Source organism: Plasmopara halstedii (assembly GCF_900000015.1).
Source record: "Plasmopara halstedii genome assembly, contig: Scaffold_650, whole genome shotgun sequence".
Taxonomy (NCBI): domain Eukaryota; phylum Oomycota; class Peronosporomycetes; order Peronosporales; family Peronosporaceae; genus Plasmopara; species Plasmopara halstedii.
The window spans coordinates 1,686,327-1,698,442 of NW_020187567.1; the positions used below are offsets into that span (position 1 = coordinate 1,686,327).

At 42.2% G+C, this 12,116-nt stretch overlaps 2 protein-coding genes across 2 annotated transcripts; both read right to left on the reverse strand.

Annotated features, from left to right (window-relative positions):
* Positions 1-2,281: 2,281 nt before the first annotated feature.
* PHALS_12975 (uncharacterized protein) lies at positions 2,282-2,841 on the reverse strand (the record flags this gene model as incomplete). Its single annotated transcript, XM_024728634.1, has 4 exons — positions 2,282-2,448; positions 2,511-2,643; positions 2,732-2,761; positions 2,827-2,841. 4 exons carry the CDS (start codon positions 2,839-2,841, stop codon positions 2,282-2,284), a joined length of 345 nt encoding a protein of 114 aa, XP_024579092.1.
* Positions 2,842-5,436: 2,595 nt separating this feature from the next.
* PHALS_12976 (uncharacterized protein) lies at positions 5,437-6,567 on the reverse strand (the record flags this gene model as incomplete). Its single annotated transcript, XM_024728635.1, has 1 exon — positions 5,437-6,567. The coding sequence occupies one exon, from the start codon at positions 6,565-6,567 to the stop codon at positions 5,437-5,439; it is 1,131 nt and encodes a 376-aa protein (XP_024579093.1).
* Positions 6,568-12,116: the final 5,549 nt, after the last annotated feature.

Here is a 12,116-nt window from a genome sequence, read left to right on the forward strand (position 1 = left end):
GAGTGTCCAGACGTTATGAGCGCTTATCATCAGAGGGATCATAACGTTTCTCTTCGTACGCCCGTGCTTCTCAACTGTAGCCAAGGAAGCCGAAGGGCCATGAGCTGAACTCAAGCTATGGCCCTGAGCTGCTGTGATCGCAGTCTTATTCGTGTGAGAGACCACAGTGCTCGCGGGAGCGGGATGGATTAATCCATACGTCGCAGGTTGGCAATACGAAGGAAGCCGGCGTTGCGCTTTGAGTTTGGCAAACTCGACCGAAGATGGTGTTCCACGCGCACGTCCACCTCCTTGTGGCTCGACCTTAAGTTGGACAGCGAAAAAAGTTTGCCATTGCATCTATTGCTCAAGAGATCTAAGTCATCTATAGCGGTTTCACCAGTGGCGAGCACCACAAAAATTGCCCGCATCGTGGGCACAGGTCACTTTGAAAACGTAGTTGAGCGCGTTGTCGATCCATTGATTTCTTAAGGTATCAAGAAGCAAGCTCGGAAAACGTTTCGCTGGTCAAGCTCAGCTTGTGTAGCGGCCGGGAGCCCGACCACGTTGACGCCCAAAGATCGAGTGATCGCGTCCTTCGCTTATGTAGCGGGATCCGCTGAGCGGACGAGTGTTTCAAACGATGGTCAAGGACCGACCCGTGGATGCGTGCATAGGAACCGCCCTGTAGACAGAGTCCAGTTGCTGCTTCTGTGCCTCGTCGAAGCCATTCGTAATGACAGCACTTCCCCCGGAGATCAAAAGTTTGGGAAACGGGCAAGGTTCGAGCAGGGCTCACGTCGCGCCGCTGGCGCACCTCACCCTCCTCTTTTTCTCATCCTCAGAAAGGAGTATCCGACTCGTAGTCGACTTCCATTAAATTCTCGACGAGGTAATCTGTCGCACGTGGCGGCGCGGTGCGCGATGCTCGGTAACCGAGGGCTTGAGCTGCGCTTTCCTTGAAGCCGGAGACGTGCTGTTCGACGTTGTACCGCGTGCAGGAGACAAAGAAGGACTCTGTCCGCGTGCGTTCTTGGAAACGGCGAGACTGGGTGTTTTCCGTGTCATAGACATAGGGCATATTGAGCAGAGAATGCGTGCAGAAGGTCCTGAGGTCGTAGAGGTGTTTTAGACACGCGAGCCTAGTACGAGACGACAGTTAAATGTGAATTGTGGGTGCTTACAATTTTGATTGGGGGTTACACGTACCCTGGTAGAAGGGGTGGGTCACAGAAGATGGTGTGAGTGCACAATGATGTGGCTACACCTTAGCAAGATTGCACTACGTGGCTGGTCTGCCAGTAGTCATGCATTTTAATAAGGTTTTAGTATTTTACTAAGAAAACTTATAGATTTCGGCTTTACCGCAAATAAAACAACGAAATACAGTTTACATTTTGAACAGGAGTTTAGAACAAGAGTTTACTTGCCTTGGGTTATGGTTGTGCTTAACCCAAGGCTACACTCGTTTTGGTTTTAAGTATAGCTGACCTTCCTTTAAGCGAAAGAGCTACGGCAGCCCCGATGCAACATTCATCAGCTTCACGTTATTTCTGATGCTAACAATTTTGCAATAAGCTGTTCGCTAATATAAACAATATCGGCACCTAAGGGTTATCAGATACTGTTGAAGACAGATAGCACGAAAAAGAACGACATGTTATGATTCATATACTTCTTGATTATGGAGTGCAATTGCTTTGCGAGCAACAGTTTGTAATTTATTTACTGTCCTCTCAAAAGCTCTCTTTGTAACGTGTGCACGCTGACAAACGGGGAGAGGATGGGCCCGTACGCCTTACATAGGAGCAGTACCAAGAGACCCTCAAGTAATGTGTCATTTAGTTCTATTCTTTAATGGCAAATGTGAGATATATTGCACAAGTTTAATCTTTCAGTATCTACAATACAAAATTTTTATCTGCTGCTATATAAGAGTTCCAGCTCACCACACCCTTGAGAAATACTTGTAATGTTGAGTTAAGGCTGCTCGTTTCATTTCTAGTTTACTGAATGTAAGTCTGATGACACGTGTCAACTTCTTTTGGTTAGCACGTTGAATAACTTTTGAGTTATTATGCTATGCCCTAGCTTCGTCGCCTGCCAAGTGCTTTGATCAAAAAGAGTACATCCCTACGTGATACATCTTCATAATGACATGACAAAAAGTCAGAAGGCTCCGAGCAACTCGCATATATTCTAAACCTTAATATCGCATGAATCGATACTTCTTTCCTACCCCTTGGCTAGCCAGAACTCGGTTAGCAACATCCAGCTGTCATATCTAGATTTAAAGCCATTCCTAGAGCTTCATGTCGGCAGGGGATGGCACAGATACGTGCTGCTTTAGGTGCTGTACACGATAATTGAGTTTGTCCACCTGCTTTACCAAGGCGTCGCGCTCGCTGCGGGCCATATCACGCTCTTTGCGCAGCTGTTCTAGGCTTGATCCTTCCTCAAACATCTTATCTACAAAAAAACCTTCGTTTATGTCTCTGTAGGTAACTAACAACATTGCAGCTAGATCGCACCTCTAATTGCTCGAAGCTTGACCAGCATCTCCTTTTGAAACTCTTGGAGATCAGTACCACCAACAGGTCCGTCTACCTCTTTAAGTTTGACACTCATCTGCTTTTCTACCGAATCGATGCGATCCAGTACGTTCTACAAATGGCAACAAAAGACAAACATACAGAGAGAGAAAGAAGGTGTGAGCTAGTCAGATGCAGACGATGGAGCTGATACTTCGTACACCAAGATCCGAATACACTTGTTCCAGATCCTACAAAGCAAGTAATCCATTTAAAATGTAAGAAGCAGCAGAACTCTACTTGGGAACGCACACACCTTCGAGTCTGCCATGCTTTAAACTATAGTTATGTGGTTCACATTAAGCTTGTATTTTTGGCCCAAAAATAGCAGATATTTATCTATTTCTCAAAATAGCACTTATAAAGATATGCCGTTCTAAAATATGGCTAGTTCACTAGCAAGTAAACCTAAATCTGTATGACTACTGATTTTTGCAAAGTTCCCAACAATATTTTGTCGTAAGAGGTACTATAACTCGGCACGTAGCTCTCTGGCAACATCTTTAGCTTGATCAAGGTGCTGCAGCTTTATCAAATCGGTTATCATTCGGAGCAAATGTAAATACGCCACAAATCGTTTTTGCTTTACTTCCTGCTCTTGAAGATGGCGAGCTGTTGTCCATCTCAAACACTGTTATGTAATGCGGCCAGAAAAGAAACAAGCTGCTTGGGGACACATCCTCGAAATGATTTTATCAGTTGTGCTGACATTTGTGGAATTATATTTTGGTATACAGGAAATATTGAAGTCTATTCGTCCCATTTTCATATCAGCGCGATGTTCTCGCAAAGGTTTGCTATCGAGTTGCTGAAATACATTGCAACCTTAACTTCTAAGTGATGTTGCTTTTAACCGCTGCTAATATATTGTATCTCTCACCCCTCTCACTAGCTCGACTTCTGTCAACTCTTTGTCAAACGTGCGTTCAGTTATTCATCGAACCGTAAAATAAAACTGTGATCTCGGTTTCTAATCCACTTTCCCTGAATGGCAGTGTATGCAGCTTGTACACAGTATGACTACAGTCTGCGTCCGCAACATAGTGCGTTGGAAAATCAGGTGAAAATCGTGTTCATGTCATAAGCACGCACTTATCCAATGCAGATAGAGCCATCCCAACAACCATCCCATCTGATTCACAAGTTGAAGATACCATGGTTGTACACGGGCACATACTATTTCGCGATTGAGCAACCAGCCTATAATATATTCAAATCGCTGCATCGACATGAATGCCCTACATTACCAACACATTTTTTCGGTTAAAGATAATTTCTCAGGCACTGCTGTCCAGTATCTGACGAGGGATGAATCAAGCAATCAGATTCATGAATATAAGTTGATGTAAACTTCTAAGCCGTTAGATGACTCGCTAATTGTCGCTCACTACGCCAGATCAGTGAATCTGACGAACTCCCTTTGATTGTCAGCTCATGAGAACATTGAGCATCATTATAAGCATATTGACCTTCTAAATACAAGTATAGATCATTTCAGCAAGCGTGTTATGGCCGCACCTGCTGTAAGAAACCTGATTCGTTTTCTTCGTCAATTTTCCCAATAATTTTGCAATGTTGCATTAAAACAAATTTCGATTCCTGTATTCTTGGCTAAATTGTCGTCTGGGCCAATGAGATTCTATGAATTTCTGCTCACTCAGATTAGCATCAGATTATGCAAAAAATAATCTGTATTTTTCGTTTATTGTTGATTGGCGAATATTAAACATTGTCAAAAGGGTTGTCAGTAAACGTACTGTAAGTGCACACCACGAGCAAATAAAATTCGTAATACAACGATACTTTTAAATGAAGTGATCTGAATCGCTCAAGCTCAAAGCATCATGGCGTAGGCAATTTGTACTGCGTGAGCCCAATCGGCTAAACAAGTTATATTCTCGAATACTTTGAAGAAACTGGCATTTTCAAAAGTCGCTCGTGCCATTCGTAAGTTTTCAGCAGACGAGCACTGAAACAACATGAATTATCTAGTAGTTCCTGCTGTTTCAGTGCTCGTCCGCTGGATATCCAAGCGTCTCGGCTTTGTGAGATACAAATTGGATTACAAGACATTCTATATTTTTGAAACGGACGATATCAAGCCCTTCGATGTGATTAATGTATGTTAATTGCCAGGATTCTCAGTAAGATTTTGCATTTACAGATTATCAAGCGGTAACATAGAGACCTTTCAAAACGTATACATCGACAAAAGACAAGACGAGGACATTCGGTAAAAAATTAATTTATCCGACGGTTGCGTCAACCCCGTAAATATGATGGAAGACTTGATAAAGTTGCGTGATACTCGTTCGAGATTAGCAAAGACAGTCCTTCTCTATCGCGATTCAACTAAATAAAGCTTAATATTTTCCATATGGAATTCACTTTTTTCAGAAGCGCAATTGATGCTCATTTTGCATGGCAAGACTAAGGACATACTCAGAAAATGAAATATTTAGTCAAAATAGACTTTTGTGCGATCTGCAAAACACTTGTGACGTTCCTCGCAGGTTCAAGAATATTGTGTACGTGGAGCATCCGCTCACACGCATGAAGCCCAGCAGTCTCGTTTAGCCACACTTTCAGAAAGACTTGCCAGTAAACCTTGTCGAGACATATGCAAGCAATCTTACTCCTTATCGTTTGAAGCAGGCATCTGTAAGGTACTCATCAATTCCTATGATCCACCATTGACCGACGGGCAGCAAAAATTCAGCAGTACCGTAGATACCTCATCTCCACATGTCGCTTAAAACAAAGTGATACATATGTGAAATGATGTCATAGACCACAAATGTGTTGTGCTTCTTATCAGCTGCGTATACGTAAGCGAGGAAATTGTTTTTTACTTTCCATATTTAATTCAAACTAGGCTATCCGGAATCTCCTCTTTTTCTCGAGCTTTCCTAATAACACACTCTTCTGAAATACGTGCATGTTCGAGTACCGTTTTTACGTCCTCGAGAGTGCCCAGTACCTGAAGCAACGGCGTCATCAAATCAACGCTAGCAGCCAGACGAACCACACGATCGCTCTCTTCGTCAAAGAAGAAGGTCAATGAGCATCGACACTCCAGTTGCTGATCCAAAAGTCGCAAAAACAGCGAGGAACCATCAGTTTCTTGGCTAGTCGACTCTTCCAGGTGAGGGAAAGCATGACGTAGTGTAAACTCAGTCAATGTCAAGTTGATAGTTGCTCGAGCAGCCATTACACCAGGGGCCACGCGTTCGATCCTTTGTAATTGTAAGCAAGAGGTTTGAAATATCTGCGAATATAAAAGTAGCTGCTCCATCATGGCGTCGACGCCTTGTAGCTCTCCCATTGCCACATTACTTGCAAATGATCGTTCTAAAATGGTCAAAAGCTCTCGCGTCTCTGTGTGAAATTTCATCTCCTTTGTACTGGTCATGCGCCATGAAGAGCGAAAACAGATATCGAGCAGTCTAAAGACATCAGCTACGATACTCCATGGGCTCTGAATAATCCTCTCACGAGAGGACAAATCTCGGTACCGACGTTTGAGAGTTTCCAGATCCTTGTGTAATTCTTCGGTGCTCTTTTCTAGTTGCAACTGCGCGTTTTTTTGCTTGTGACGATATCGCGCCTGGTTAGCTCGACATTGTTCTCGGCGTCGAAACTTGTGGGCGTCCTCTCGTTTGCGTTTGTCGGTCTCTGTCAACTTGCTTGGACTTGAGTTTAAAGCTGACACTTCTGACGCTGGGAAAGCCTTTAATTCGGGACGAAATTGGCTAGGGTAAACGCGAGCCGCGTTATTCAAACTCAGAAATGTGCCTGGACCTTTAGCATTGATTAGAAAGTCTTGATTCAACAGATCGCGTATATCATGCGTTTGTGGTGCCTTGTAAAGACTTGATTCGACTTGGTAAGGTGAAACCATCTTGTGAGGATGATAGCGACTACCAATTGCTCGTGGACACACAAGACTGACGAGATTATCGCTAAGCGGTCGTGAGGCATAGGGGTATCGACTCATCGATTCTTGGTTGCGAGGTGTGACTTAGAGGGTAAATTCTTTTATAAAGTAAGTATCACGTGGCAATGAGACAGAAGGGTGGGCGGTACAGATCGAAGGATATTAGGATTGTAAACATTGGGGTCCCACTTGCGCTCGAAGAGTAGCAGCAAGCCGGTTAGGATCAGGTAGGTATGGCTTATTACTACTTCTAGGGCTGCACGTAGTCTCGACTGCTTACGAAGCGTTTGTGCAATTTAATTTTAAGTGATTACTATGTACTTCAAAGCTTTGCAGGAAGATAAGGGATACCGCCGAAACATATTCATAAGCTATCAAACAAATCATGATGAGTTTTTTTCACCATGTCAGGCGTTACTTTGATCCATCTTGTTTGCGCTCACCTACCCCTTTACGGTCATTCCACAGTTTCATAAACATGAATATGTCCCGCTCAAAGCGCTCGTAATCGTCTTACACGTGGAATTCAATCGTCGATTTTACAAGTTCGCTTTTTCTTCCCAAACATGCAATAAATTAACGCGTTTTGGAAGTAATGGGAAAATAAAGTCGACATCACCTTTTTAATCAATCTGATATCATTGTCACCTTTTTTATGAGTCTGGATTTTGTTGAATCCGAAGCCAACGTGCTGATTTTAGCAGCAGCTTGTAAATTTTTCAGTTGCTAGTTCAGATCTAACATGATCTGGAATTGCAGTCATTTTTGTCGATCGCTCTCGTCTTGTGATTGCTTGGAAATCGGCGCACCAAGAAATCATTGAACTCTTATTTTTGCAATTTACTTTGAGCTGATTTGTAACAGTCTAATGTAATTACAACGTCATCTTACTAACGTAGTGGCAGGCTGCCCTAAGTGTCATTTCGGAACAGCTGAGTCTCATCTTACTTATAACGTTGGACCCCTGCATTGGCTGCTATTAATCCATCATCGGCGGTCTGCGCCAGAAACTGTACTGCAATTGTATCCAATTTGCTATGTCGTGCACTCATTATTAAATATCAGACCCTTTAAAGAGCTTCAGAGTTGGCAGCCCCTGTTTACCTTGTTTTTAACATACAAGAAACGTTAAGGGGTTGAAGTTCGATGCTCTAATATTTACATTTGTCACCCTGAAAATTTGCAAGGGCCTTTTTACTAGTGTTTATAATAATTGACCCAAATTTGACATATCTTTTCACGTGTTCCCATCTATTTGAGACCACAATGCGGCTCCATTACAACGCTAAATATATTTTTGTGAATGTTGATTCTTACTGTTTTGCGAAATAGTCAGCATAGCAAGATGATAACTACGTCACAAAAGTTGAAAAAGAACTGCCAAAATATGTCATTGCGGTCCACAGCAAAATATTAACACGTGTAAAATAACACCAAAGTTATCTGCCAAACACGAACGCTGTATCAATTCTGTAGTAGCAACCGCTACATTTACGTTTGGGCGAAATAATAAGCACCATTTATACTGTGATGGTTGTTAGGGCGAAGTACACAGGAAGATGTACGATCGTATTTTTTTTCGAGAAAATATACCAAGATGCTGATATAGTACACAGTTTCTTTATTCACCCCATACCTAAATGATTCGACGTCCATCGACATTTGCAGTATCGTGCGCCTTAAAGAGCAGCAGATAAATCATGTTACATGTATGTCGACATCAAAAAATCTATAGCCGACCAGGTGCCTTGACCATTATTTCGATTGACTTCAAGCCTAAACCTATAAGAACAATATGCGAAATTCCTTTTTATACCAAGTATTTAAAATCAGGCTTGAGCGGTATCAAAAATAAATTATTTTTGATTCAATGATTTGTCTCTGCACTCAAAACCACATCAAACAGATGCGAGCATGAGCTTAACGCAATCTCTCTATTGACAGTACTTCTGGCAGTACATGCCATATGTTCCCCAAGTAGTAACTACTGATCTTTTCTAAAATCAATAATATGGTCAGCTCTCGCATTTTTTTAAGCAATGGAACATTGTAATCTGTTTCCGCTCCGGCTCAAATTGTTACCTTCGCTACGTTGAGACCTCTCTGGTTTAATAAAAGGTACTGGTACGATGACCTTTGTTTGTATCAGCATGAGTTTTAAACCTTCCAAGGTGCTACAATGTCCTTGAGATTTAACATCTCGACAGAATGTGACAGTCATTCATCGCATTAGCTAGTTGTGCCTATTTGTTGCCTACTGATTTATTATCGAAATTTTGAACAAAACTAAATTTCTAGATGAGGCAGACAAACGATTGGAATGTTTTTCTTCAGAACTTTAGTATCTAGACCACGCGCGTCTCAAAGACTTCTATATTTTATTGAGCTAGTAATCACAAATATGCGTAATCTTGCTCTGATTATTTCACCCGTTAAAACAATCTAGCAATCTATCGTTTGGTCATCGCTTCTATAAGTTTGCTCGTTCCATCTGATTGAAAAAAGCCGCGATCTGATCAGCACGAGGCCTCGTCAGCCGGGAAGATTTGATCCTGAAAATGTAGAACAATCACATGCACGTTTTCGCATCGAAAAGAACAGTGTGCAAACTTTTGTCGACACTGTTACGATGAAATCATTGTCTATCCCCTCGTGCGACTGCATTAGCCACAACGAATTGTAATTAGCTCACCATATGGACGATCAGTGTTCCAAAAAACGAGAAATTTTAAGGCACATAGCACCAACTTGTCAAAATGGAATGATGCGAGAACCGCTCCCAGTGCATTTGCTGACGAGAAAAAAATGAGATGTTCTATCACGAGCGAAGCAGACTCAAGGCGCCTGAGCATTCATGCTCGCAGACTTAAACCGAACAAGGCATTCCACTCCCTGGGATATCAAATTCTTACATGTCATGGCATTTTCATAAGGCAATCACAAAGCTTCTGAACAGAATGTTGACTAGCGAGAGCAAGGAGAGTGACAGGACGATTGCCATAGACATCCTGTGTCGCAACAGTCTCGCTGTTTCTAGACGGAACTAATATTGTAAGCTCAATTTCTGCCCAAAACCCAACCATATTTCTTTTTCTCAGTTAGGTATCGTCAGAAGATAATCATGTTAGCGCCATTCTGTCGGGAATCAACGACGAAGTTACGAATGTCTGAGAGCATGAGATGTATCCAGATTGTCATTCTAGCTATGCAGCAGTGCTCGATTACAGCCATTTGTACGCACCTGACGGTTTTTATCAATTTCGGGTGAGACATTGAATCAAAAGTCAAGAGGATTCAGTAAGATGTGCCATTAAAGACCAGCTTATCCGTCCAAGAGGTCTTCAGACTTAATTCTAGTCTGAACGAGCTCGTTCTCCATTGACACGCACTTGTTGGGGGCTACATTATTCCAAATCCATGGTCAACGTGCATGGTCCAGATGTTGTAGCCTGCGTTGCTGGTAAGCATTCATCAGCCTTAACGAATGTTTTTTTTTCTACTTAATGACTGAGATCTTTCTGCATCGCACGACTCCAAGCCACTTCTTTGGATTCACATCTCTACAGCCGTCCGCTAAGCTCAAGGATGGTCACACCGTATTTCACTAGTGCATCTGCATTATCCCTATCGTTCTCTAAGACGAGCGAAGGCTGTTTATGTTGCTTTTTCAGTCTACGTCCGTATAACCTGTAACTATTACTCCGCAAGCGCTGCCGTCGAAATTCTTACAGCTTCAAATCCGACTTGCACGGGAGATTGCGGCCGTAACATCCTGCTGATTCCAGCAGTTATTGGTCATCTATCTATCGAATTGACAATAAATGTGCCTGCTTGTCCTATCCGCTGCAGGTGTACTAGCTTTTAGCTTTTTACTCGGGTCGCTCCATCCAAGCTGTCATTGTGCCCTCTCTATCAGCCTTGCTTGCAGTACAAATCGTAAGCTTTGCCGACTTTCTTGCATTAAGCAACTAAACAGTCCTTACATTGCATGATACAAGGAACCCCACGTACTGTCAGTTTACTAAACCGACAACATTAGCCGTCTTTCAAGTCCTCGAATGTGCAAGAAATTAGTCGCTCATATCTTCATTTCTTAACCCTCAACGTTCGATGTCCTTGAAACACTGTACGGTCGACATAATCAGCTCATATTGCTGTATTAGTGTAATTTATTGCCACACTCGTATTCATCGAGGCGGCGGCTTTATTGACACCCAATTGCTAATCACCAATTAAATGTACAAGTTACACAGCGTGTTCTAATCATTACTTCCATTGTGTTTGATCAAGTCTTTGTTTGATGGCGAAACTGGTTCGAGAGCCTTTGTATACCATTCGACATCCTTCATCACCGTGATGTGTAGATGACATCTCCTAGCAAAAATGCTTTCATTACCTGAAAGATTTACTTCTTACAGTCAATATTGAAGAAGTTTGAGTCTTGCGCGGCTTTCAAACTGATGAAAACGGTGTGTATTGTAGAATCTTAACTGCACAGTGAACATTGTTGGTACCTCATTAGAGCTTCGTAGCTTTTCAATGAAAATATATTGACGACAAGTATAAGTCTCAACTTTCTAAAACTGTCAGCTGCCATTTAGCGGTGTAATTTCGATAGATCATATCAAATACGCCTACAAAAAGCACACTCACTACGGAAAAAGTCAATCGTGTCAAAATCCCAAGTTCCTTTTGTCAAAGTGCTTGATCCTATTCTGACATGAGAGTTTTTGGTCTCAACTAGCCACACAGGTCGTTTCTATCTACATCTCACATCTATTGAGCGGCTGCGTAATTTGGGCAAATGAAGGGTCATCAGATGCTTTGTGCATGGCATATTTGGACATAATTGAGTAGTAGAGATGCATCTACTAAGGTTGAGATTGCTTTACAAAGGATGCCTTCATCTTGTATGGATGGATGAGTTTAGCTAAAATTGTTTTTTAGTATAAATTTCAACGGCGGTCGTATGATTGTAACAAGCTGAATAAAGCCACCATTTAGTGAAAAACTTACTGCAGAGCATTATCCCAGTCGATAAGTTTTATCGTCTTATCGAGTCAGGAAGTAAATATCTTACTGAGCTCCCTGTTAATGATTTAAGAGGGTTCAGAGATTGTCTAATGCGCCAGCAACGATCAATCGTTAAGTTGCACAGCTGTTACGGACACATCGTGCAAAAGCACAAACATGTTTCAAGAAAATATTCGTCTAAGTTGTGTAGCGTAGTTAATGTCGGATGAGGGCATCCGTGTCAAACATTGATAACTGGTACTTGCGTGTCAGGATATACAAGTGTGTCTTTGGCGCTGACGAGATCTCGCTTCTTAGAGGTTTCATTTTCTTCAAGATAATGTCGAGAGGATTAGAGCTCACTGGACGAAAAATTGTCATGACGCTGGAATTTCGCCAGCTCAAAGCGACATAGTCTATCTCACCCAGAAGAAGCTTCAACTTTACGAGGTCACGTTAACGAATGCACAGCGGATAGGCCAGAAAGGGCGACTGAGAGCCCTTCAGGTAACCCATGATCTAAGTCTAGGAGAGTTCTAAATTGAAAATCAATCTTTAGCATAAATTTGTACAAAGAATATTTGTTTTACAAAGCT